The sequence below is a fragment of the Oryctolagus cuniculus genome, chromosome 13 (genome assembly GCF_964237555.1).
Source record: "Oryctolagus cuniculus chromosome 13, mOryCun1.1, whole genome shotgun sequence".
NCBI lineage: Eukaryota > Metazoa > Chordata > Mammalia > Lagomorpha > Leporidae > Oryctolagus > Oryctolagus cuniculus.
In genome coordinates, this window is record NC_091444.1 from 70,884,931 (window position 1) to 70,910,842 (window position 25,912).

General features: G+C 44.6%; 2 protein-coding genes across 10 annotated transcripts in view; one reads left to right on the top strand and one right to left on the bottom strand.

Annotated features, from left to right (window-relative positions):
* Window positions 1–1,118, top strand: part of NUDT5 (nudix hydrolase 5) — a 30,442-nt gene extending 29,324 nt beyond the window's left edge. For all 5 annotated transcript variants that reach the window (XR_011381571.1, XM_070055723.1, XM_070055724.1 and 2 more), the window contains one exon: window positions 881–1,118. Coding sequence is in view for 2 of the 5 variants with exons in the window: in XM_070055721.1 (XP_069911822.1) it covers window positions 881–990 (110 nt within the window). In the remaining 3 variants the exon portion in view is untranslated. The remainder of the gene's footprint in view (window positions 1–880) is intronic.
* Window positions 1,119–3,842: 2,724 nt separating this feature from the next.
* SEC61A2 (SEC61 translocon subunit alpha 2) overlaps window positions 3,843–25,912 on the bottom strand; it is a 36,116-nt gene continuing 14,046 nt past the window's right edge. For all 5 annotated transcript variants that reach the window (XM_070055714.1, XM_070055710.1, XM_070055712.1 and 2 more), the window contains 8 exons: window positions 20,674–20,805; window positions 20,439–20,548; window positions 13,959–14,112; window positions 12,807–12,967; window positions 12,019–12,216; window positions 8,804–8,995; window positions 8,232–8,308; window positions 3,843–4,920 (listed from right to left, as the gene is read on the bottom strand). In XM_070055714.1, coding sequence (XP_069911815.1) covers window positions 4,734–4,920; window positions 8,232–8,308; window positions 8,804–8,995; window positions 12,019–12,216; window positions 12,807–12,967; window positions 13,959–14,112; window positions 20,439–20,548; window positions 20,674–20,805 — 1,211 coding nt within the window. In that variant the 3' untranslated portion in view covers window positions 3,843–4,733. The remainder of the gene's footprint in view (window positions 4,921–8,231; window positions 8,309–8,803; window positions 8,996–12,018; window positions 12,217–12,806; window positions 12,968–13,958; window positions 14,113–20,438; window positions 20,549–20,673; window positions 20,806–25,912) is intronic.

Consider the following 25,912-nt stretch of genomic DNA (forward strand, 5'->3'; position numbering starts at 1 on the left):
CTTCCATCTCACCTCTGAGGAAGCAGGAGTAAAATTAAACGCAATAACGTAGGCAAAGCACGAGGCCCACAAGTGCTTCATGTTCTATGCCATGTGTTTTTGCTCTGTGTGTTCCTTAGGAGAGTATCCTATCTACACATGTCCTCCCTTCTACCTAACTGAACTTCCAGACTGGTGTTAGAAAAGCAATGGGAGGTGGGATGGGGTGGAGGGGGAAGGAGGAATAGAGCGAGAGAACGGAGGAAGGTGGAGGCGGATCAAGGGACTGGCTTGCCTAGCTTCAATAGGACCAAAATCGAGTCATCAAATCATTTCCTCCCCAGTGACACCGGAGGAGCTGGCAGGCCAGTTGCTCACGGTCAGGTTGCTAGCCTGAGTAGCGTTCAGCCCTTCCCAAGAGCACCTGTCACACACAGGGGAGTAGGGCACAGGTCTGGCCTCACCTGCAAGCACAGTATCTCTGGGCTTGGAAAGCAAGGGGCAGATTTGCCCAGTCTGATAGCCTCCCGTCTGAGCGAAGCACAAGTTCTCACTGAAGCGTGCGGGAAGGAGAGTCTGAGACCATGGTCTTGGTAGGATACTTCCAGTCCCGCTCACTGCAGCCCTGTGCAGTTAGCAGCATGGTCTCGGAGTCTGCAAGCCCACCTGAGCCCAAATGAAGTACAGCTGGGTCTGTGAACGTGCGGCTTTGCTGTGTTCACGCACAGAATCCTGACCCCAGTATCCCGGGCCCTCACTGAGAAGGTAATCCTGTACATCCTTGAAAGCAAAAAACGGTAGCAGCAGCCTGTAGCATAGAGCGGTTGCTCGGTAACTTGACTAACTGGTGTTCCCCTTCTATTGCCCGCGTTACCTAAGTTGTATTCTTTGCTTCCCATAGCTCTGATAGCCGAAGAACATCTCACAGTGGATGCCAGGGTCTACTCCTATGCTCTGGCACTGAAACACGCAAACACGAAGCCATTTGAAGTGCCCTTCCTGAAATTTTAAGGCCAAAGAGGACACTGGCCATGTCTTTGTAAACGAGACCACCAGGCCTTCACTGAGACTTTGTATTCAACTTAGTTGACTGTAGATTTGAACTTAGTTTTTTCATAAAATAAAAGCAGCAGAATGCATATGGTGGTGATACGGTACTGTGATTACAAGTAGGCTATAGCCTTACTTGAAATGTGTTAAACTCCAGCTAATATGAATGAACAAGCACACACACAGAGATGTTTATTCTTTTTTTTTTTTTTTAAAAGCTCACCAGTTACTTTTCTAATCCAGGGTATAAGGATATTTCTAAAGAACAGACTTGAGTTCCAAATTAGGCCAACTAGTCCCACGGTCAACCCTGTGCTTGGTATGCAAATAACTATGACTGTATTGTGTTTAAAATGAAGTCTTAGAAGAGAGACGGGCTACTTGAGTTAGCACACAAGGCAGCAGAGGATATAAAATCAAGAGAAGGATATTCACAACCAGCACCCACAAACTACTGAAGCTGAACCAGCCCTTAGGTCACAGGCATTGGCTGACTCCATTCCCCATACCAAGGCTAGGTGAAACTCAGGGCCCCTCCCACAAGGGTATATGTTAGCATCTGACCCCTATCCTCAAAAAATACTTGACGTTTCTAAAACAGATCCACAGTTGACGTGGTCTGAGGCACTGTTATCTTGATGTTTAACCAGGAACGTATTCAGAAGGGTTGGTCAGCACTTGAAACACAATACAAACTACTTTTCAAAGGAAAAAATACAGGAATTTCTTCTAGCTCATGTCATACCTGAAGCCCATCGTCCAAAAGTTTGATGAGTGTTTGTAGACCATTTTCTTAGTTACTCCTGTCAGCTCTTTCCAGGCAAGTCTTAGGGTGATTCTCCCTGACCAGCACTAAGTCATGTTTCCATCTTGGAGCTAAGCCAGGCCCCTCGGACCATGTAAAAGTGGTTCTCTAGGTGAAACCAGGGTACTAGTGCCAAAATGCTGCAGTATACTTCATGTTGCCAGGTTTGCTGTCTCAGCTTACCAAGAGATAGACTTCCTAAACAAGCATGGAAAGAATTATGGAACTATGTAAGTTTATACATCAAGTCTATTTTCTGCTTAAATGTTGTAGAAGTTAAGATCCATCTACCTGCTATAATAGTGGCTTGTTCATTTGTTAGAGTCCTGATTTTTTTTTTTTTTTTTTTTTTTTTGACAGGCAGAGTGGACAGTGAGAGAGACAGAGAGAAAGGTCTTCCTTTTGCCGTTGGTTCACCCTCCAATGGCCGCCGCTGCCGGTGCGCGGCGGCCGGCGCACCGCGCTGATCCGATGGCAGGAGCCAGGAGCCAGGTGCTTTTTCTGGTCTCCCATGGGTGCAGGGCCCAAGCACCTGGGCCATCCTCCACTGCACTCCCTGGTCACAGCAGAGAGCTGGCCTGGAAGAGGGGCAACTGGGACAGAATCCGGCACCCCGTGTCCTGGCGCCGCTAGGCGGAGGATTAGCCTAGTGAGCCGCGGCGCCGGCCAATTTTTTTTTTTTAAGATTTATTTTATTTATTTGAAAGAGTTACAGAGAAAGAGAGAGAGAGAGAGGTCTTTCATCTGCTGGTTCACTCCCCAATTGGCCACAACGGCTGGAGCTGTGCCAATCTGAAGCCAGGAGCCAGGAGCTTCCTCCAGGTCTTCCCATGCAGGTGCAGGGGCCCAAGTACTTGAGCCATCTTCTACTGCTTTCCTAGGCCATAGCAGAGAGCTGGATCGGAAGTGGAGCAGCCAGGACTCGAACCAGCGCCCATATGGGATGCTGGCACTGCAGGAGGCAGCTTTAATCCACCATGCCACAGCGCCAGCCCCAGAGTCCTGATTTTTAATCATGGGTATCGTGATGCTCCAAAGAGCTTAATCCTTTTCCTTTAACCCACAAGGACACATCCTATAATTTGCCACATTACTCCTTTCAAAATCCAGAAGAAAAAACAAAAATGAAGAAGAGACAAGGCACACAGACCCCAACACAGACCACTCTTCACACACACACACACACACACACGTTCTTCCCAAGCCACTTCTGATGGGAAGGACCAGCTCTTCATGACGATGGGGGAATGAGATCTGAACCCCTACCTGTCCATTCTGTCTGCTGTTCTCTCCCCATTTTCTTCAAGAGGCAGCTGAATCCTAGCCCGTATCTCTAAAGCCCTTGCTGTATCTGTTAACATCACAGGCTATGCTGTGGGGACGACGTGTCTGAGAACTGGCAGTCTGCATGTTTTGATTGGCTAGCACTGTTTATCTGCCTACATTTTAAAACACCAGGTTTCTTATGTCATATTGCGACAACACTGGGTCCCATATTCCTGTGGTGACAGCGGTCCTGGGCACCTTGGAGATGCTGGCTCTTGTTGCCCTTCTGCGTGCCTTTGTCTCATCTGTCTTGGCCCTGGAATTACCTGGCTTGGTAACCCTAAGCTTAAGACATACTTGCTACACATACAGAAAGAGCAAACCATGACGGAAAACTACTTCTGAAAATATCTTTTCAGAATTAAGTTTGATCTGGAAAATAAAGCACATACTTTGAAAAAAGAAATACTGACAGAGAGCTTTGCAGTTTCAAACAGAGACTGAGAAACTTCTGAGACCACTGTCTTCCTGTCCTTTTCCAAATACTAGTCACATACATGAGCACCTTTAAATTGGCCAGTGTCCCTGAACAGTTGAGGATTAAACGTCAGTATGTAATCACATTTGGCCTCTTTGAACAGGCAAATCACCATGGGCTCTGTATGAATACAGTGAACCCATACAAGTAATCTCAGAAAACACAGTATCAGATTTCTTTATTCTTCCAACACAGCCGAAACAGTTTTATTAAATAAAAGTTTATTGTCTACTGTTTACACTCATGTTGCTGCTGTAAACACAACAACATACATAAATTCCTAGCATGAATTACTTATTGTTCACCCCCACTGAGCTACAGACACTGCTTGAGAATTAAATCTTTGCCTCAGGGATTTAAAAAAAGAAAGAAAAAACCGAATTGGGACATACTGTCTGAAAGGGCATTCTCAAGTGACTGGTTGGAGTTAGAAGGCATAGCCAATACAGTCCAACAGCACCGCGTATGCTGTCACGGGAAGAAAGGGGGAAGAAGGGCGGGAAGAGTGACTAGAAGCAGCTGGCTCTAGTGACAGAAGTGACTCATCTTGAGTTTTACTGTGGCTGCTTTGGAAAGGGACCAATAAGAGGGAGGGTCTGGGGAGGGAGGGCCGGGAGCATGGATACTATGAGTTAAAAAAGTATAAAAAGTAATTATCTAAAATATAGACTAGATACAAGTGTTCCAGAACTCATTAAATAAGCTCAAAAGTATTGGAAAGTGGCGATCTGAACTAGATTCATTTTTAAACAAGTGTGCGTGGGGGGATAGTGTTCTGAACGTTGTGTGCAAAAGGAATCCACGTCACCGCCTCCCTGTGGTGACTGAACACAGCAAGGCAGTCACACTGCTCTCCCGCAGCACAGGCGACACTGGATGGACACTTCTTAATGGAGAATGTAAACTTCAGTTTTAAGGCAGCTGGTACTAACGCTGCACACAGGCTTAGCTCGGTGCCCATTTTGGAAATGGGACAGGTAGCACTTGAAAACAAGAAACCGTGAAGGAAGAGAAGGGGGACTGGCGTTCTTTGACAAAAACAATGTGTCAAAATATTTTCCCTTTCACACACACAAAAAGAAATATTTGGAACACTTAAAAAAACAAAGCACCCATCCCACCAACTTCAGCCTGTTCCTTAACAAATATTTCAAAATACTGATAAATAATAGTGACTGCAAGCAGAATTCCAGTGCCCGATCCGATGGCCCCGAGGAAGTCGGCTAACACCGACAGGGCACCGATGCACAGACCACCGAACGCGGCTGCCGTGGGGATGTACCTGGAAGACAGACACCTCTGGTTAGCAGCGGATGGAAACCAGCACACAGAAGCAGCGAGGGGTCGAAGCTTTCCCGTTAGTGGCTCTCTAAAAGGCATAACTGAACTAGTGACGTGGGACAGTCTGCCATGAAAGGGGCTACACATGACAGAAGACAATGTTCATGAAAATCCCGTCATTAACCTAAGTCCCAAGTTTTCAATTCTGCAAATATTTCAACATTTTACTGTACTGTACAGTAGTAAAATGTAAGTGGTAAGTTGATTGCTAAATTTAAAGGTTTTCTTTGAAAGAGCGACAGAAATCTTCCAACTACTGGTTTACCTCCCGAATGACCACAACAGTCACGTCTAGGTCAGGCTGAAGCCTTCTGGTCTCCCAGGGCCCAAGGTACTCGGGCCATCTTCTGCTGCCTTCCCAGGTATGTTAGCAGGGAGCTGGATCAGAAGCAGAGCAGCAGGACTGGGACTGGCACTCTAATATGAGATGCCAGCCCAGCTGTGCCACCACACTGGCCCCTCAATTTAAAGTTTAACGTGTCCTATATATACAATGATGGGACATAATAGGTTAAAAGGCAATTATTTTGACTCAATTTTGAGAAACCAGTAAATGGCCAAGAAAGGCAATGCATGATTCTTAAGGCAGAATATTTTTAAATGAGTAAACTATGGTTCCCTCTTGCGGAAGGAAGAGTAGACTTCAAAATGCTTTCTAAGTATTAACAAACACAGGCTAACAAGATTTTGATGATCCTCCTCAACAGTAAGTCAACCTTGGCTGCACATCCAGATTACCTGGAAAACTGTTAAATATGGAGTTTCATTCAAAAAAGCCTAGGGAGATGGTGGATGAAACAGGAGTGGGAAAATGACAGGCACTACGGGAGCTGGAGGCTCGCTGTGCTACCCTCTGCGGTCTAGGCTCTAAATAAATACAAGGCTCAAATAAAACCACACAGGAGTGGCTCAACAAACGGTGCTGGGCCAACTGGATGCCCACATGCAACAGAAGGTACCTGGATCCCTATCTCACATCAAACACAAAAGTTAACTCAAAGCAGACACTAAATATGAGAGCTAGAACCCACAGAAAAAAACAGGAGTAAACACTTGTAACCGTGTCTTTGGCAATGCTTAATCCAACACCAAAAGCAGCACAAGGCAACCAAAGGGGAAATTAGGCTTCAACGAAATGAAAAGCTGTGTGTCAGACAGAGCACGCTATCAGGAAAAGAGGAAGGGGACCGGTTTCAGCCGCAGAGGGAAGCCGCTGTTCAGGATGCTCACATCCCTCAGCGGATGACCTCCACTTCCAAGGAATGGGTGCTTAGCATAACACCCCATAGCAGAGTGGACCTCCACTTCCAATCCAGCTTCCTGCTCGTGTGCACTCGAGAGGCACCAGGTAATGGCTTGAATGCATAGGTCCCTGGCACCCACATGGGAGACCTGGATGGCACTCCTGGCTCCTGGCTTCAGCCTGGCCTCACCCTGGCTATTGTGGGCATTTGGGGAGTAAAACAGTGGACTGCAGATCTCTCTCTCTGCCTCTGTGCCTTTCAAATTAAAAAAAAATAAATATATATGTACATATATAGTGTGTGTATATATATATATATATATATATATGGCCAATATATACATGAAAAGATGCTGAACATCAATAGTCTTCACAGAAAGGCAAATAAAAACCACAAACGGGCACCAGCGCTGTGGCATAGTGGGTAAAGCCACCACCTGCAGCGCCGGCATCCCATATGGGCACTGGTTCAAATCCTGGCTGCTCCACTTCCAATCCAGCTCTCTGCTATGGCCATGCAAAGCAGAAGATGGCCCAGGTGCTTGGGACCCTGCACCCACATGGGAGACCCGGAAGAAGCTCCTGGCTCCTGGCTTTGGATCAGCACAGCTCCAGCCGTTGCGGCCATCTGGGGAATGAACCATCAGATGGAAGACCTCTGTGTGTGTGTGTGTGTGTGTGTGTGTATGTGTGTGTAATCTTTCAAATAAATAAATTAAAACAAAACAAAACAAAACAAAACACACAGATACCACTTCACACCCCTTGGAACTGAAACCAAAAAGTAGCACCAGTGAGGCCAGGCAGCCGCTGGAGCCTTGCGCACTGCTGGTGGGAATGTAGAGGGGAAAGTATTTAGCAGCTCCTCCACATGCTAAACACAGCATCGTGATAGGACCCAAGAACTGTACTCCACACACGGGTGGAATAGCATTATTCATAACAGCCAAGGAGCAGAAGCAAAAATTTCCATCAATGAATGAATGACATGGCAAACCCATACAAGGGAATGAGTAAAGAGGACTGAAGTACTAACACCCACTACAAAATGGATGACCCGTGAAAGCACGCAAAGTGCAAGAAGCCACCCAGAGAAAAGACCATGTGCACGACTCTGAAGCACCCAGCAGGGGCAGGCCTACAGAGCTCACGGTGGCCGTGCAGCTTAGGCAGCAAAGCTTAGGCTTGCACTGGCGTTTCTGAGTGATGAAGAAAATTTTTTTTGTTTTAAAGATTTATTTATTTTATATGAAAGGCAGAATTAGAGAAGGAGAGACAGTGAGATCACCCATCTGCTGGTCTACTCTCCAAATGGCAGCAATGACCAGGGCTAGACTAAGCCAAAGCCAGGAGCCAGGAGCTTCTTCTGGATCTCCTATGTGGATTCAGGGGCCCAATCACTTGTGCCATCCTCCACTGCTTTCCCAGGCCATAGGCAGGGAGCTGGATCAGAAGAGGAGCAGCCAGGACACGTACTGGCGCCCATAGGGGATGCCAGCATTGTAGGCAGTGGCTTATCCTGCTACACCACAGCACAGGCCTGATGAAAATGTTTTTAAAACCAGATCGTAAGGATTTGGTGGCTCTGAATATATTTTAAAAACCAGTAACTACACACTTCAAATGAGTGCACTGCATGGTGTGTGAATTACATCTCAAAGCTTTACCAAAGACCAAAAACCTGAGGCTTGAAACTCATCCAGGCCCGATCACCATTCCAGGGGTGGGATGCCAGTCCTTTGTAGAAGTTCCCTGGTGATTTCACATGCACAGAACTACCTACAGTCCAACCCTGGACAGAACGGTGAGGGGAACAGGGCTGCAGTTAATAATTTACATGTCAGTTTTGACGTGCAGAACAATTACATTTTGGGGGACACCAGGTCTGCTGTGTGGAGTACAAGAAAAATGCTTTCAATATGAATCAGAACAGAGCGATGACATTCAGTGATAAATCAAAGACGGAAACATACACAGGCACTGACAAAGGGGTGATCTCATGACCTTACCTATTAAGCTCATGGACCATAGAGGTATCTCTGTGACCCCTCATTACCATTTGCTGTTCTTTTAGCTGTTTAGCTACCTGCAAAAAAAGAAAAATCACCTTTGACAATCAAACTCTTACCATTTCCGTGCTCAGCATCTACTGGGTTCTGTGTGAAGTGCTCTCTGCACACGCAGGCATACAAGCACCCTGAAGGTGGCAGTGTCACGTCACCCCCGTTAAACCCAAAGAAACCAGGGCCTCGGTGCTGTGCAGCTGGTTGTCACCCAGACACCAAGCCAGTGTTCTTCAGCACCGCTGTTATCAACACCTCCCTATAGAGAAAGTAAAAACTAAGAAATGTGAATGTAGGGTAGGGTTGAGTTGCAGAGGGTAACAAACCATGGCAATCACTGAGAATTTCTTACCTCCCAGGAACTAGTTTTTGGCCTCTTGGGGATGACACAGACTCATTAAGAATGTACAAATTAAACCAACTTTAAATTACAGAAGAGTGTATATTTTGACACCAAAAAATTATGAATTTTTTTCCAAAAAAATACGGTATCATTTTCAAATAAAACAAATACTCACATCTTTGGCTGAGGAGCCGGATACCTCTATCCACGTCTTAGAAAAGAATGCACAGGATCCCAACATGAAGATGATGTAAACGACAACATGGACAGGATCCTCAAATATGGCACCCATGGACTCAGGAGGAGACAAGTAGTAACAAAGGCCTCCAACAGGGTAGGAACGAGCAGGGCCTCCCCCACTGACGTCCTATAGAGCCAGAAGAAAAAGAACAAATGATCAACCTTCTCACTTCTTAGCACTGGAAATTCCTCAAACACTATGACAGTGTTTTAAGTCCTAAACAACTAGTCTGCTTGTATATAACTCAAGGAGTTACTGTTTTCATCTAATTCTTTCACTCCATCGAAATCATGACATTGTATATATGTTAACAGAAAAGCAATTTTTTTACAAAAAAATCTACTAAATCTTCCTTTTCTTCACAAAGGTAGGACTGTGACGACATTTACAATATAACTAATTATATTTAGAACCTGGATTTTCTGAACTGACTACCCAATGTATTATATTAAGATCCTCAAGCATAACTCTGCTATTTATAAGTATTAAGAATGCAATAGAGGGCCAGTGCTGTGGCACAGTTAGGTTAAGCCTCTGCCTGTGGTGCCTGCATCTTGTATGGGTGCTAGTTCGAGTCCCATCTGATCCACTTTGGATCTAGTTCCTTGCTAATGCTGCCTGGGAAAGCAGTGGAGAACAGCCCAAGTGTTTCGGCCCCTGCACCCATGTGAAATACCCAAAAGAAGTTTCTGGCTCTGGATCGGCCCAGCTCCAGCTGTTGTGGACATTTGAGGAGTAAACCAGCAGATGGAAGATCTCTCAGTCTGTCTCTCCCCCACTCTCTGTAACTCTGCCTTTCAAATTAAAAAAAAAAAAAAAAAAAAAAAAAAAGATTGCAATCCAAATACTGACAAACACTTAGCAGTTCACTGCCTAAATTTTATATGGTTTGCATATTATTAAAAAGTGTTTTAACAAATATTTGTAACAATGGGACTTGTGAGAATTTTTCCAGTAACAGAAATAGAATAGCATATCTTTGTTCCTATTAAATAAAAATTTTAGGGTTCACACCGGGAAAGCAATTTTGGGCTACAATGTCTATGATTTTCAAGTAAGTTTCTACTATGCCCCTAGAATCAATAATCCCAGAACTAAAGCACTGGTTATAGACACATTCAGTTTTCCAATAATTCTACCATCTAAAAGAATCTTGGATGGGGCCGGCATTGTAGTGCCGTGGGTTAAGCTGCCATTTACAACGCCAGCATCCCACATGGGAGCACTGGTCTGAGTCCTCGCTCCTCTGTTTCTTATTCAGCTCCCTGCTAATGTACCAGTGGAACATGGTCCAAGTATTTGGAATGCTGCCACCTACATGGAACACCGGGGGCACTGTGACCATCTGGGGAGTGAAGCAGCAGACGGAAGCTCTCTCTGTCTCAGCATTGTTACTGTGTCTTTCAAATACATAAATAAATCTTTTTTTAAAAAAAAAAAGTCTTAGTTAAGAGACCACCTGACATGCCTGTGTCACTTATCAGTGTGCCTGGATCCAAGTCCCAACTCTGCTTCCTGATTGCCGCTTCCTGCTAATGTGCACCCTGGGAGGCAGCAGGTGATGGTTTAAATTCTTGGATCTCTGCAAGCCACATGGGAGACTAAGATGGAGTTCCCTGGTTTCTGGCTATAGCCTGGACCAGCAGCCCTACTTGTTGCAGGCATTTGGGGAGTGAACCACTGGATGAAAGATCCTTCTCTTTGTCTCTCATTCAGTCTAAAGATATATAAAAATAAGATATATAAAAATAAATTTTTATTTAAAAAAAAATCTGGAGCAGGAATTGTGGTAGCAGGTTAAGCCACTGCCTTGGGCACTGGCATCCCCGTCCCATACCAGGGTGCCTGGTTTGAGCCCCACATACTCCGTACTTCTGATCCAGTTTTCTGCTAATGTTCCGGGGAGGCAGCGGATGGTGGCCCAACTGCTTAGTTTCCTGCCACCCACGTGGGACACCAGATGGAGTTCCTGACTCCTGGCTTTGGCCTGGCCTATCCCTGGCTGCTGCAGCCATTTGGGGAGTGAACCACTAGATGGAAGATCTCCTCTCATACCCTATGTGTCTTTCTCCCTCTCTCTAACTCTTTCAAATAAATGTTTTTAAAAAACTACAGTGAAAATCACAACCCAGTCTATACAGAACCAACTACTCAGTGTGTTTCTAACTATCAACACAGCAGTAACTGCTAGACTATGAGCTAGTGAAGGAGGGACAGCATCCTTCTTAGTCTGTTCTTTATCAGCCTAGTTATAATGGCTACAGGGAATCAAATTTCTTTCCAATAAATTGAAAGGAGTGGTATGGATAAAGAGAATTCTATTTCCTTCAACTAACATTCAGGAGTTACTGTTTTGTTCTGTTAAGCTTTAAAGTTTGTTTTTTTTTTTTTTATAATGACCTTTAGTAAAATCCGAGAGATGAGTTACTAAGATTTACAAGAAACAGATAATATATTAAGATAAATGCATAGAATAAGCACTATAGTTCAATAGTAAAGATTATATATGAAAAATACTGTTCTTTGGTAGAATGCAATAATTCTTTCATTCCAAGAAGGAAAAATACCCCTTTGTTAGATGATAGCATTTAAACCAATTAAACTTCATTCTAGTAAGTCACACTTGGGTAACAACATGGCTGGATGGCTTTGGAAGTGATGATAAAGAGGATCACAAAAGGAAGTCAGAACATACTGCATTCGATGTCCAGCTCTCGCATCAGCTCTGTTAAACACATGCTATCTCCAGCCCAGTAAATCACAAGCCAGTTTACTGCTGTTCAGACCAAGGAAAACAGAAGGAAAAGAAGAAAGGATTCTGCTACCCCACATATTGTCAGCAAACAGCTTTAAAAAGGGACGAACTTCATTACAAAGGTGAAATAAGACTACAAAACAGGAAATCACTTTTATGAAAGCAACTGTGATTTTAACCTGAAGAAGATATGACAGTGCTTCCTAGACAGCCTTGACCCATGTTAGTGTTACAATACTTACCAGCTCTTCCAGGAAGGTAACAGATTCTGCTATCGATAAGGAAGGTGGAAAATGTTCGAACAACTACTTCAAAGTCTCATTCAGGGGGAAATAAAACCGTGAAACAGAAATTATAGTAAATTTTAAATACTTAATAGAAATAAAATACTCACAGCCCACTGTCCTAGTAGATTTACTAAAAAGTTGCCACTAAATCGCACAGACAGCATCTGGGAAATCACATACAAGTTTGAAACTAAGGCCGACTGAAGAATGATGGGAATGTTCGAGGTGTAGAAGAGCTTGATGGGATAGCTACTGTACTGTCCTCGGTACCGGGCTGACTTAATGGGCAAGTCAACACGAAATCCCTGAAAAATGAAACGTAGAGCACGTTAGGGAACTGTACGGACGAAGGATGCAGGCACAGAGAAAAGAATTAACTGCAGGGAGAATGAGAAGGCAGTGCTAACCGACAAATCCCACCTTGGGTACAGACTTCAAAATCATTTTGGGGGATGGGCATCTGGCACAGCAGTTAGGCTGTCTCATCCCATATTAGAGAAGGTTTGAGTCCCAACTCCACTTCTAATTCCAGCTTCCTGCTAATGTGCACCCTGAAAGGTCCTTGCATCCCCGCCCCCATGTGGGAGACCCAGGTGCAGTTTCTGCCTCCTGGCTTCTCCCTGTCCCATTCCCAGCTGCACAGGCAGGCACTTGGCTTACTCAAACCAGTGGATGGAAGCTCTCTGCCTTTCAAATGAATAAAAATAATACAACATGAATCTGCTTGAAAATCCTTTTCTGTTACTTAAACACCATTATTTGACACCCTGAGAAAAGTGACTAGATCATAAAACACTGACTTGCTAAGACAGGAGCATCTCCAATGGCATTCTCTTCTTTAAGAGCAAAATAAAAATCCACATCCAACTTACTTCAGCCAAGAGATTATATTTACCTGAAAATATATAACAACAGCAAACACAAAGACTGTAGCAATGAGGTTCATGAGATTGGGCAAATTCTGACGATAAAAAGCCTCCCTTAAAGCTCGGACTTTGTCTGTCCTGGTGGCCAACAAGTGAAACAGAGCTATGACTGCTCCCTCAAACTCGGTACCTGAGGAATCAAGACAGAAATGAACTGTAGACGTGTCGTACAGCGTCATCCCCAGTCAAAGCAAGTCACCTGCAACTCTACATACAATACAGAGTACAAGTCAACACAGTTCACCACCGTTTGCTTTACGACACAGCCATGGATAACGGGTTCTACAATTACGTAGATCACTGAGGCAAATCTATCTTTTTAAACATACATCTGAGGTTTTCTCAAGAGACTACTCTTGATGAAAACATCCAAAGTAGCATTTACCAAAGCAAATAATTCATTCATAAAGATTTGCCTCTCCTTCACTTTGGGGAGAGGAAAAGAGTATTTTTAGGGGGGGAAAAAAAAGCAACAGCAAAGCAGAAAAAAAAAAAAAAAGATGTGAGAATCAAGATATGTTCCTCTACCAAGCTTGCCATTAAGTTTATTGTACCAAGAACATCAATAAACCATCATTACTGTTTCCTTAACGCTGGGCTCGGGGGGTGGATGGTGAGCAATGAGACTAGGACAGCATCTGAGAGCAGTGCAGGGGCGAGGGGAAAGACCGAATGAAATCTTTCAAAACTTAGGTGCTACGACAAAGCCAATCAGAAGAGCAGCCCAAGTACTAGTGCTCCCTGAGGATACAATGAGCACCAGCTTTTTCATTTGGAAAATCTTAATTCACTACCTTTCACCCCCTCAGGAATGCTGAGCTCAGTCACACACATGACTCGTGCAGCAAGGGCTTCAGCAAGGTTAACAAACAAGATTTCAAACCCTGTTTGCAACCACTGGAATTTTAAATGAGCAGAGGCTAAAATTTGGAAATTGTTTTCTGAAGTAGTACACGTGCTACTCCACAAATCTCTGTTTCTTAAGTTTTGAACAATTAGCATTCTTTGTCCCCAGGGAAGTGCAAACCAGACCGGCTACAGGCACGTACTGCTACACTATGGACTCGCTCTCAGCACACATCCAGCAAAATTCGTGCAGTTGCAGGCGCTGTGCAATGTACCTCTGCCAGTGTTAATGGTAGTGGGACTAAAGGCCTTCCAGACAATGGTTTCACAGATGTTGGTGGCAATAAAGAGGGAAATACCAGACCCCAAGCCGTAACCCTTCTGTAGCAGCTCATCTAACAGCAGCACAATCAAACCAGCAACAAACAACTGTGGGGAGAGAAATGCAAGTGAGCTGAAGCAAGAATAAACTCAGGAGAGGGCAGGACGAACACTATGGCTACCTCCACGGGACGGGCATTTTAGTAGGAAGCCCAACTGCTGCACTCTCTCTATTGTGACTATCTGCTGGAGTTTAGTCAGAAGCCAATTCTGAAAATTAGAGGCCTGGAAAGACTGTTAAATTATAAAGCAGACATTTCAACCTTTAAAGTTTGCTTAAAACCTTCTCAAGAGTTGCCCTTATGTTTAAACATTTAAATACAGCCTATCTGAAAAGCACATTAAATAATCTGAGTTGTAGAATTTAAGGCTTACAGTAGGAGCTGAAAACATTCCCCAAAACCTCCAAGTGAAAGGCTAAACAAATTGTGCTATAGTAACAAGACGCACTGTACACTGCTACTAAGGGTATGTATAAAGACTATGTGGATAGTTTTTGAAAGTATTACATATAGTATTAGTTATATATATATATATTATAATGAGAATAAGTCAAAAATTAAGAACACAAATGAATATATACACAGATTATGACAATGTAAAAATGCATTTGATACCTAGAATGATGACTGAATGTAAATTTGAAGACAGTTAAGAATTCACCAGGCTCTTAAGCTTATAATTTTTAACAAAATGAAAGCAAAAAAACTTTAATTTTGACAGTGAAAATTCTTAGTTTTCTTCATGAAGGAGACATTTCCATAAAAGGACGCATCAGTTACAACACTCCACAGCCTCGCAGGTGACCGACTACTCACTGTTCATCTGCCTCCCTGCTGTAAGCTGAGCAGCCTCATCAAGTGGGAAGAAGATAGGCCGCTCTGCTGAGAACCCCCCAGCCCCCGGCTCAGGGGTCACTCCCTCCACCAGGTGCACCTGTGAGGAGCAGCGAGCAGCAGCTATGCTACCCCATCTTAAGCACCTGTACTTCTAATGCCAATGGTTCCTTAACTGCATTCCAGCGGCTCTGCACAGCCCGACATGTCTATTCAGTCATGTAGTCTTTCAATGAACTGAAAAAAGGGGACAATCCTCAAACTTCTAACAGACTCATGCGAACCCTTTACTACTAGTAGAAGCCCGTCTGACACTGTGACAGAAAGTTACAACATTTTATTTTGACCAGGATCACACTGTGAGGCAATCAGTACTCATAATTGCAAAGACAGAAACCCATTCCCACGCAGGGAATGACAGCTGTCTACCGACAGTCAGCCACCACAAAGTCTGATCATGGGCTTCTGACAGCCGACTGCACAAAGGTACAGGGCAGCCCTAAAACGACTGCCGTTCTCCAGACGCCCTGTTGAGGGCAGTGTCGAGCACACTCAGAGGGACTCGACCATATCCTGGGCCAGGTACATGCTTGCATTCTAATGGTAGAAAGCAACTGCAGAGAAAGCTAAATGAGAAACGGTTTCCGTAACTGAGGGAACAATGTAAAAGATGCACGCGTGCCTATGAAAAGGGATGAGAGACCAGGGAGTGAGCGGCAGCTCGGTGACTGCGGCAGTGACAGGAACGGAGGCAACCTCTGCAGTGGGAACGACCGTCTCCACCCAACGACTTAGGCTAGCAAACTACTGACTGCCCTTTCCCACGAGCCAGGGACACTGATTTTTTATCCATCTTTCTAAAGTTTTAATCGAGACCCACCATTTAGATTTCAAAACTCATCACTCAAAAAGCACCGACCTTGGGAAGGCACTGGGGCATGGCGGGTAAAGCTGCCGCCTGCAATGATAGCATCCCACATGGACGCCAATTCAATCCCCAGCTACTCTACTTCCCATCCAGCTCCCTGCTGGTGGCCTAGGAAAAGCAGTGGAGGTTAAATGGCCCAAACGTTTGGGCTCCTGCCACCCACATAGGAACCCAGAAGAGCTCCTGGTTCCTGGCTTTGCCCGGCCCAGCGCTGGCCGTTGTGGCCTTCTGGGGAGTAAACCAGCCTAAGAGCTCTTTCTCTCTCTCTGTAACTTTTTCAAATAAATAAATCTTAAAAAAAAAAAAATGTGAAAGGTAAGAAATACTTCCATAACAGTATGCATAAAACCTATGTATCTAGGCCGGCGCCACGGCTCACTAGGCTAATCCTCCACCTAGCGGCGCCGGCACACCGGGTTCTAGTCCCGGTCGGGGCACCGGATTCTCTCCCGGTTGCCCCTCTTCCAGGCCAGCTCTCTGCTGTGGCCAGGGAGTGCAGTGGAGGATGGCCCAAGTGCTTGGGCCCTGCACCCCATGGGAGACCAGGAGAAGTACCTGGCTCCTGCCATCGGATCAGCGCGGTGTGCCAGCCGCAGCGCACCGGCCGTGGTGGCCATTGGAGGGTGAACCAACAGCAAAAGGAAGACCTTTCTCTCTGTCTTTCTCTCTCACTGTCCACTCTGCCTGTCAAAAAAAAAAAAAAAAAAAAAAAAAAAAAAAAAAAAAAAAAAAACTATGTATCTAAGAGAAAACACAATGAACCAATCATAGCTCCTTTGATAAACACATACTCTCAGTGTTAGCAAAGCCCTGAAAAGGCACCAATGAGTCACTGCCCACCTAGGATAATGCATTTCTCTATACATTTGCACTACAAGAATTAACCGAGACACAAGTATTTGTATGCCAGAACTTAAGTAAATAAATGAATATATATCCATTTTACTTATTCTATTCACATAATGTAACTGTCTTGGGCTTCTGATAGAGAAAATAAACATCAAAATAGCTTAACTCCATTTTATATCAAATAAATCCACAACCTACTGTATAAGAAGGCATAATTTCTAAGAGCTAGGGCCAGTTCTGAATGTCTTTTAAAATTCAGGGTTACGGAGGTATTCTGGGGGACCACCTGCAGTGCAAGCTTCCCATATGGGTGTCATTGCATCCCAGCTGCTCCACTTCTGTTCCAGCTCCTTGTTAATGGCCTGGAGAAAGCAGTACTTCATCAAGTGTCAGATGAAGCTCCTGGCTCCTGGTTTAGACCTGGCCCAGCACTGGTAGTTGTGGCCCCAAGGGGAGTGAAGCAACAAATCAAAGATGTTTCTTTGTCTCTCCCACTCTCTCTCTTTCAGATAAATAAACAAATCTTGCAATCAGCATTAGGGCATAGTGTGTTATGCCGCTGCCTATGACACCAGCATCCCACATGGGCACCGGTTTGAGTTCCAGCTGCTCCATTTCCAATTCAGCTCCCTGCTAATGCACCTGGGAAAACAGTGAAAGATGGCCCAAGTGCCTGGGCCCCTGCCACCCATTTGGGAGACCCAGAAGAAGCTCCTGGCTCTGGCCTGCCTCAGCTCTGGCCATTGTGGCCATTTGGGAGTGAACCAGAGGATAGAAGACCTCTGTCTCTCCCTCTCTCTCTTTAACCCTGCCATTCAAATATATTTTAAAAAAGCAATAAAAATAAAAATAAATAGGGTTATTCTGAACTACGGGCTGCATAAAGCAAATGCTACAGAGAAAAACATAAGGCAACAGCGGCCTGTAAGGACCCTCAGCAAGGCCAAAAGCAGCAAGAGATACTAAGCAGTAAAGGTATGAAAATCAGTCTCCAAAGTATCCTCTCCCCATCCACTGCATCCCTCCTTCCTCTAACTCCCAAGGGTTATAAAATTTGCCAGCCAAGTGCTTTACAAATGGAAGAATAAAGATAATATTACACTTGAAGAAAATGCCAATTGATTAAAATGTCCTGCCTTGTCAAAAAAGCACCTCATCAGAAAAGCCACTCTGGGCGAGATGTTTAACCCGGAGGGGTAACCCTCAGGTTAGGATATGCCACCCCACATCAGAGTTCCTGGGTTGCTCCTGGCTCCAGACTCCTGTGAGGCAGCTGAGTTCCTGTCACCTGCGCAGGAGACCTGGATAGAGTCCCTGGTTCCTGACTTGCACCCCTCTGGCCAGCCATTTCAGGCATCTGGGGAGTGAACCAGTGGGTGAAAGCTCACCAGCTCACATCAAATACAAATGGAAAAAAAAGGAGGAAAAAAGCCATCCCTATTGTTATGAGTCCAAAAAACACTTGAATAACGCAACTCTCCTTGTTCTGAATCAGGCCCCCGATCCATCTTATTATGACTGGTCCTAGATGAGGTTTCCTATATAAGGTTTCTAGAGGAAAAATGAATGAACAACCAAGGCAGCCTCGGACAATCACATTTCTCAACTATACATGACCAAATTGGTACCTGGAACCCTTCAAAACTATTTTTTTGAGTTTTTTTTTTTTTTTTTTTTTAGATTTTTATTTATTTATTTGACAGGTAGAATTACAGACAGTGAGAGAGAGAGAAAAGGTCTTCGTTCCGTTGGTTCATTCCCCATATAGCCACAATGGATGGAGCCGCAATGGATGGAGCCCCACCAAACCGAAACCAGGAGCCAGGTGCCTCCTCCTGGTCTCCCATGCGGGTGCAGGGCCCAAGCATGTGGGCTATCCTCCTCTGCCCTCCTGGGCCACAGCAGAAAGCTGGTCTGGAAGAGGAGCAGCCGGGACAGAACTGGTGCCCACATGAGATGCCGGCGCCGCAGGTGGAGGGTGAGCCTAGTGCGCCACAGCGCCAGCCCCGAGTTTGGTCATTTGAATCGTTAAAAAGATTTTCCTAAATTAATTCTAATTTCATAGAGCAGGTAAGAAGACACATTTCCAAGATAATTACAGCTGCAGACACCCAGTTTTTTAACTTAAGGAAACTTTTCAAAACACAAAAAATAACTACTATATAGCCTAAATACAACATATTCTTGGGTTGTTTCTTTAAATGATGATGATTAAGGGTTATACAACAGAGCAATATCTTCCAAATTTTACACCCTGGAAGATACTTAGTAGTGGCAATTATTATACTGCCCTTTAAAAATTCCATTACACGGGGCCTGCACTGTGGCGTAGCGGGTAAAACCTCTGCCTGCAGTGTTGGCATCCCATATGGGCGCCGGTTCAAGACCCAGTTGCTCCACTTCTGATCCAGCTCTCTGCTCTGGCCAGGGAAAGCAGCAGAAAATGGCCCAAAGCCTTGGCCCTTGCAATCATGTGGGAGACCTGGAAGAAGTTCCTGGCTCCTGACTTCGGATCAGCGCAGCTCTAGCCAGCCATTGCAGCCATTTGGGGAGTGAACCAATGGGTGGAAGATATCTCAATCTCTCTCAATCTCTCTCCCCCCCTCTCTCTTTCTCTCCTTTCTCTCCTTCTCTCTGTGTAACTCTGACTTTCATATAAATAAATAAATCTTTAAAAAAATAAATAAAAATTTCATTTCAAAGCGTCCATTTAAAACATCCATGGAATATGAGTGTATGCATGTTAGTTCACTGACTCTAAGACATCAGTACTTCAAACACTATTATTCTGTATATCACTAATAAAGAATACTGCCAATTACCCATGACACAATACATTATTATGAAGAATTGTTACTTTGGGGGTCAGCACTTTGGCGTAGTAGGCTGAGCTTCCGCCTGCAGTGCCGGCATCCCATATGTGTGCAGGGTTTGTGTCTCTTCCTCTTTCTAACCAGCTCTCTGCTATGGCCTGGGAAAGCAGAAGATGGCCCAAGTGCTTGGGCCCCTGCACCTGCATGGGCGACCCGGAAAAAGCTTCTGGCTCCTAGCTTTAGATCAGCCCAGCTCTGGCCATTGTTGTCATTTGGGAAGTGAACCAGAGGATGAAGATCTTTCTCTCTGTCTCCACCTCTCTGTCTGTAACTCTACCTCTCAAATAAATAAATAAAATTAAGAAAAAAATTTATTTAAAATTATTTTCTACTTACAAAATGAGGTATTCTTAGTCATACATATTTATCATCCAGCTTGTTGTTTATACGCCTTTCTGTACACACAAAAACTTTCATTTCAATAATTACAACACATTTTTGGAGGCTATTTGAGATAGTAATTAAACTCAAACACCTGTTTATCAACAATACATGTAACCAACCGGTATAATGAGGATATGAGCAGCTATAACCAAGCTGGCACATGTGCACAGGCAGTGACAAATGCCATGACTACCCTTTGGCTGACAGCAACTGCTGGGCACTATTAACTGTAAGGAAGCATCCTGATTTTAGAGACCTCCAAATATGCAAAATGGACATACCAGAGGCACTGAAATACAACAGATCCATAATTATATTGTGTAGGTAAAAGGCTAATAGAGAATCATTTGCTAAACCAACATAATTTACACATATTACTTCAGTAATAAAAATAATTTAATAATTCAAAAGTGAAATGAATAAATCAATTACATAAACAACTGTTTAAAAAAAAAGACATCAAACTGTTTATTATCTGCATATGAAAAGGCAGGATTTTCTTACCTGAATAATGATAAGGAGACAGATGCCAGCACCCATTTCTGCAGGGTCCCCGTACATCCCCGTCATGACATACACAATGGCTTGCCCAATCGTAATGATCATACCAAATACTGACAAAAATTGGGGAGAAAAGTAGCACATGCTTACAATCAAAGACAAGAAAGGCCACGGAAAACATTGGCAGCACAAACACCCTCAGATTTGGAAAAGGCTCTGCAACTGCACGCATGCTCACATTTCTGGGCTCCGTTGAATAGAGCTCTGTCTTTGGGTGTATCTCCAACTTCAATGATTTTGGCTCCAGCTAACAACTGCATGATCAAACCAGATGTTACAATTGGGGAAATACCCAATTCCATTAAAGTTCCTGCAAAAGAAGGGTACAGAAGTAAACAGTTTTTACTGTTCTCTGACACACAGGAAACACGTTTCAGTGCTAACAAGCAATCTTCCGGTGCCGCGGCTCACTAGGCTAATCCTCCGCCTAGCGGCGCCGGCACACCGGGTTCTAGTCCCAGTCGGGGCGCCGGATTCTGTCCCGGCTGCCCCTCTTCCAGGCCAGCTCTCTGCTGTGGCCAGGAAGTGCAGTGGAGGATGGCCCAAGTGCTTGGGCCCTGCACCCCATGGGAGACCAGGAGAAGTACCTGGCTCCTGCCATCGGATTAGTGCAGTGCGCCGGCCGCAGTGCGCCGGCCACAGCGGCCGTTGGAGGGTGAACCAATGGCAAAGGAAGACCTTTCTCTCTGTCTCTCTGTGTCCACTCTGCCTGTCAAAAAAAAAAAAAAAAGCAATCTTCATCCCTTAACTGCTAAAAAGGTTCTCATTTATTAACATCACACTACTACAATGCACTGAATAAAAAGTGTTACACATCGGTACTTCACAAAGTTCATGGAAAACTGGAATTAAAAGAGAAATTTATTTTGGTGAAAAATTTAAAATCATACAGTTTTTCATAATCCATATTTCCATAAAATTTTTTAAGACCCCCCACATACGGGCTGGAGTCGTGGTGTAGCAGGTAAAGCTGCTGCCTGTGGTGCTGGTATCCCAAATGGGTGCCGGTTTGAGTTCTGGCTGCCCCACTTCCAATCCAGCTTTCTGCTGTGGCCTGGGAAAGCAGTAGAAGATGGCCCAAGTCCTTGGGCCCCTGCACCTGTGTGGGAGCCCCAGAAGAAGCTCCTGGCTCCGGCTTTTGGAATGGCCCAGCTCCAGCCATTGCAGCCATTTGGGAAGTGAACCAGCAGATGGAAGACCTCTCTCTCTCTCTCCCTGCCTCTCTGTTACTCTGTCTTTCAAGGAAATAATAAAAACTTTTTTAAAAAACTCACACTAAATATTTTATTGCTAATGTAAAATAATCCTAAGTTAATAAAGATACTGAAGAGTATTTGTAATTCTAACATAAAATTTTAAGTTACATCGAAAGTTACCTAAAACAATCTTGTAGAATATTTAGCAACATAAAGAATGTTTATGACAGGGCCGGGGCTGTAGCATAGCAGGTAAAGCTGCCTGCATGCAATGCTGGCATCCTAATATTTTAATCTAGTTTCAAGATGCTTATTGTTATTCTTTCTACCTAGTGGAATTATAAATGATTTTCCCCTATTTTCTAAATTTTTCCTAACAGAAAACATATACTGCACTTAGAATTAAAAGCTAAATATATATATATATATATATATATATATATATATATATATGCCAATTGTGTAAAGGAACATCTAGAACTAAATAATGCTACTTGATCTAGTCCTTAAGTGCTGAAAAATGCCCTAAATATAAAATATTCCACTTAAGTGGAATTCTCAATTCTTCTCATGTACTTCTTCAATACTGAAAAATAAAAACATTTTTTACTGTTACAGTCAGAACACAGATTTTCCTAAGGTACCAAAATCTATAGCTGCCGAATAGATCTAGTTATAAATAGATCTCATCAATCCTTAATGAAAATTTTATATAGGAAATTTGGCACTTCAAAGAAAGAGAGGACGCCAGCATACAGTGCAGCGGGTTAGGCTACCACTTGCAACACCAGCATCCCATATCAAAGCATCGGTGTGAGAGCCAGCTGCTCCGCTTTGTTGTTTTTGTTTTTTTGTTTTTGTTTTTGTTTTGACAGGCAGAGTGGACAGTAAGAGAGAGAGACAGAGAGAAAGGTCCTCCTTTGCCGTTGGTTCACCCTCCAATGGCAGCCGCGGCCAGCGCGCTGCAGCCGGCGCACCACGCTGATCTGAAGGCAGGAACCAGGTACTTCTCCTGGTCTCCCATGGGGTGCAGGGCCCAAGCACCTGGGCCATCCTCCACTGCACTCCCTGGCCACAGCAGAGAGCTGGCCTGGAAGAGGGGCAACCGGGACAGAATCCGGCGCCCCGACCGGGACTAGAACCTGGTGTGCCGGCGCCGCTAGGCGGAGGATTAGCCTAGTGAGCCGCAGCACCGGCCTCCGCTTCTGATCCAGCTCCCTGTTAATGCACCTGAGAAGGCAACAGAAGATGCCCAAGTGCTTGGGCCCCTGCCACCCATGTGGGAGGCCCGGATGGGGTTCCTGGCTCATGGCATCAAGCTGTTGAGGCCATTTGGGGAGTGGACCAGTAGATGGAAGATCTGTCAGTCTGCTTTTCAAATAAATAAAAAAGTAAATATTTTGGGGCTGGCAATGTGGCGCAGCAGGTTAAAGTCATGGCCTACAGCACTGGCTGGAGTTCTGGCTGCTCTACTTCAGATCCAGCTCCCTGCTAATGTGTCCAGCCCAGTCGGGTTACTGCAGCTATTTGGAGTATGAACCAGTGGACAGAAGATCTCTCTCTCTCTGTATCTCCTTCTCTCTCTCAACTCTACCTTTCAAAAATAAATAAATCTTTAAAAAACAAACAAAAAGTAAATGTTTTTCAAAAAGAGGTAAATGGACCTTGGTAAACAACTGGCCATTTACAGAAAATTAAACCAATTCCTTACCTCAAAACATCTAAACAAAATGCTGAGTGAATAGACAATAAAGGATACATGCCAAAAATACTAAGGAAATGAGGGGAACTATATAATCTGGAAAAGTATTTCTAAGAATGACAAAAAAACACCGTATACGCCACAAAGAAAAAGATGGAAGATGCTAGATAACACTCTGAAATTTCCACATAGCAAAATATAGCATAACAGTTAAAAGAAAAATATTCAAACTCAAAGGACAAAGAGTTCCTATCTCTAATATCCTACATGCTCTTACAAATCAATGAAACAGGGGACAAGCCAGGATGGGCATTTGGTTAAGATGCCGCTCAGGATGCCTGCATCCCCTATCAGAGTGCCTGGGTTCAAGTCCAGGCTCCACTTCCAATTGCACGTCCTGCTGGTGCACACCTTGGGAGGCAGCAGTGCTGACTGCCACCTGCTTGAGAGGACTGGATTAAGGCCTTGGCTCCTGCATTCAGTTATCGCCAATCCTGACTGTTGTGGGCTTCGGGGAAGTGAATCAACAGAGGTGAGATACCAGTAATTACTCTCTCTTCTCCCCTCCCTTTCAAAGAAATGACATAGGTAATCTTTCAAAGTCAACAAACCAATTTTAAAAAGAACAGACAGGTGATGTGGCCGCTCCACGTGAAGGTTTCTCAGTGGAACATCAGCGCCACAGGACCCAAGTCCAGCCCTTGTAACTGTGATGCCCTAACAAGCTGACCGAGCCTGCATGAATCCTGCTGCCTGGAATTGTGAACTACGAGACAGAATCTGGGAGTCACTGGAGCTGGGTCACACAGAAAACGTTCAAAGTTCCTGTCGCCATTATCTAACCATTGCCCTGGCTTAACAAATTTACTTAAGTATTTATTTGAAAGGCAGAGTAGAGTGGAGGTTGCGGGGAGAGAGACAGAGAGATATGCCATTCACTGTTTCAATGGCCAAATGACAGAAGCTGGCTGCTAAGTGCAGGATGAAGTCAGAAGCAGGAACTCCATCCAAGTCCCCCACATGGGTGGCAGGGCCAAGCACTGGGGCCATCTTCCGCTGCTTTCCAGGCACATCAGCAGGGACCTGGATAGGAAGTAGAGCAGCCGGGACTCAAAGTAGTGCTCTGATGCAGGATGCCAGCAATGCTGGCCCCTGGTCTGCCTCCTTTTTGGACTCTAAAAGATTAACCACTATCCTTCCAACAAATTCCATTTTTGGTGTTTAAGCTATTCAGACTATTACTTAAGACAAATAAATTTAACGTATTAATGAAAAGTCCAGTCATAGAAGATACACAAATATTCAAAAATATGTAAAACAATATTAAAGCTCAGCAACAGATAAAGAAATAAAAGTTAAACAAGATATGCCAATTTCTGCCTGTCGGAACGACAAAAACTAAAAGACTAGTGGCACCCACTGATGGAAGAACGGTCATTCTCATGTATTGTTGCTGAGTGCATACAGTGATACAACCCTCTTCTGGAACATCATTTAGCTTTCTCTACTGAAAATGTTAAGTGCATGTATCTTGTGACCAAACAGTTAAACTCCTAGAAATTCACTCTGAAAAAAATTACAGAAGTATATGATAGCCTTCATTGTGGCACTATTTAAAATGACATTTACGGCCGGCGCCGCGGCTCACTAGGCTAATCCTCCGCCTTGTGGCGCCGGAACACCGGGTTCTAGTCCCGGTCGGGGCGCCGGATTCTGTCCCGGTTGCCCCTCTTCCAGGCCAGCTCTCTGCTGTGGCCCGGGAGTGCAGTGGAGGATGGCCCAAGTGCTTGGGCCCTGCACCCATGGGAGACCAGGAGAAGTACCTGGCTCCTGCCATCGGATCAGCGCGGTGCGCCGGCCGCAGCGGCCATTGGAGGGTGAACCAACGGCAAAAAGAAGACCTTTCTCTCTGTCTCTCTCTCTCACTGTCCACTCTGCCTGTCAAAAAAAAAAAAAAAAAAAAAAAAAAAAACATTTAAAAAAAAAGGAAAGGGGCCAGTGCTGTGGCAAAACCTGTGAAGGCACCGCCTGCAGTGCCAGCATCCCATACAGGCGCCGGTTCATGCCCCGGCTGCTCCACTTCCAATCCAGCTCTGCGCTATGGCCTGGGAAAGCAGTAGAAGATGGCCCAAGTCCTTGGGTCCCTGCACCCACGTGGGAGACCCGGAAGAAGTTCCTGGCTCCTGGCTTCGGACTGGCACAGCTCTGGCCATTGCGGCCATCTCTGGAGTGAACCAGCGGATGGAAGATCTCTCTCCCTCTGTCTCTCCTTCTCTGTGTAACTCCGACTTTCAAATAAATAAATAAATCTTTAAAAAAAAAAAAGGAAAACAACAAAATTTATAATGAGTGCACCCTAATGGCCTGCAAAAATTTCTTGTCATACTTACAAGACATTCCTCACTGTTGTACTCAAGCTCTTTCGGAACTGTAGACATATCTGCACCTCTGTCCTTTTACCTCAGGGCCTCTGCACTTGGTCTTCCCTAGAATGCTTCCTCCTAGGTCTCTCAGGGCCT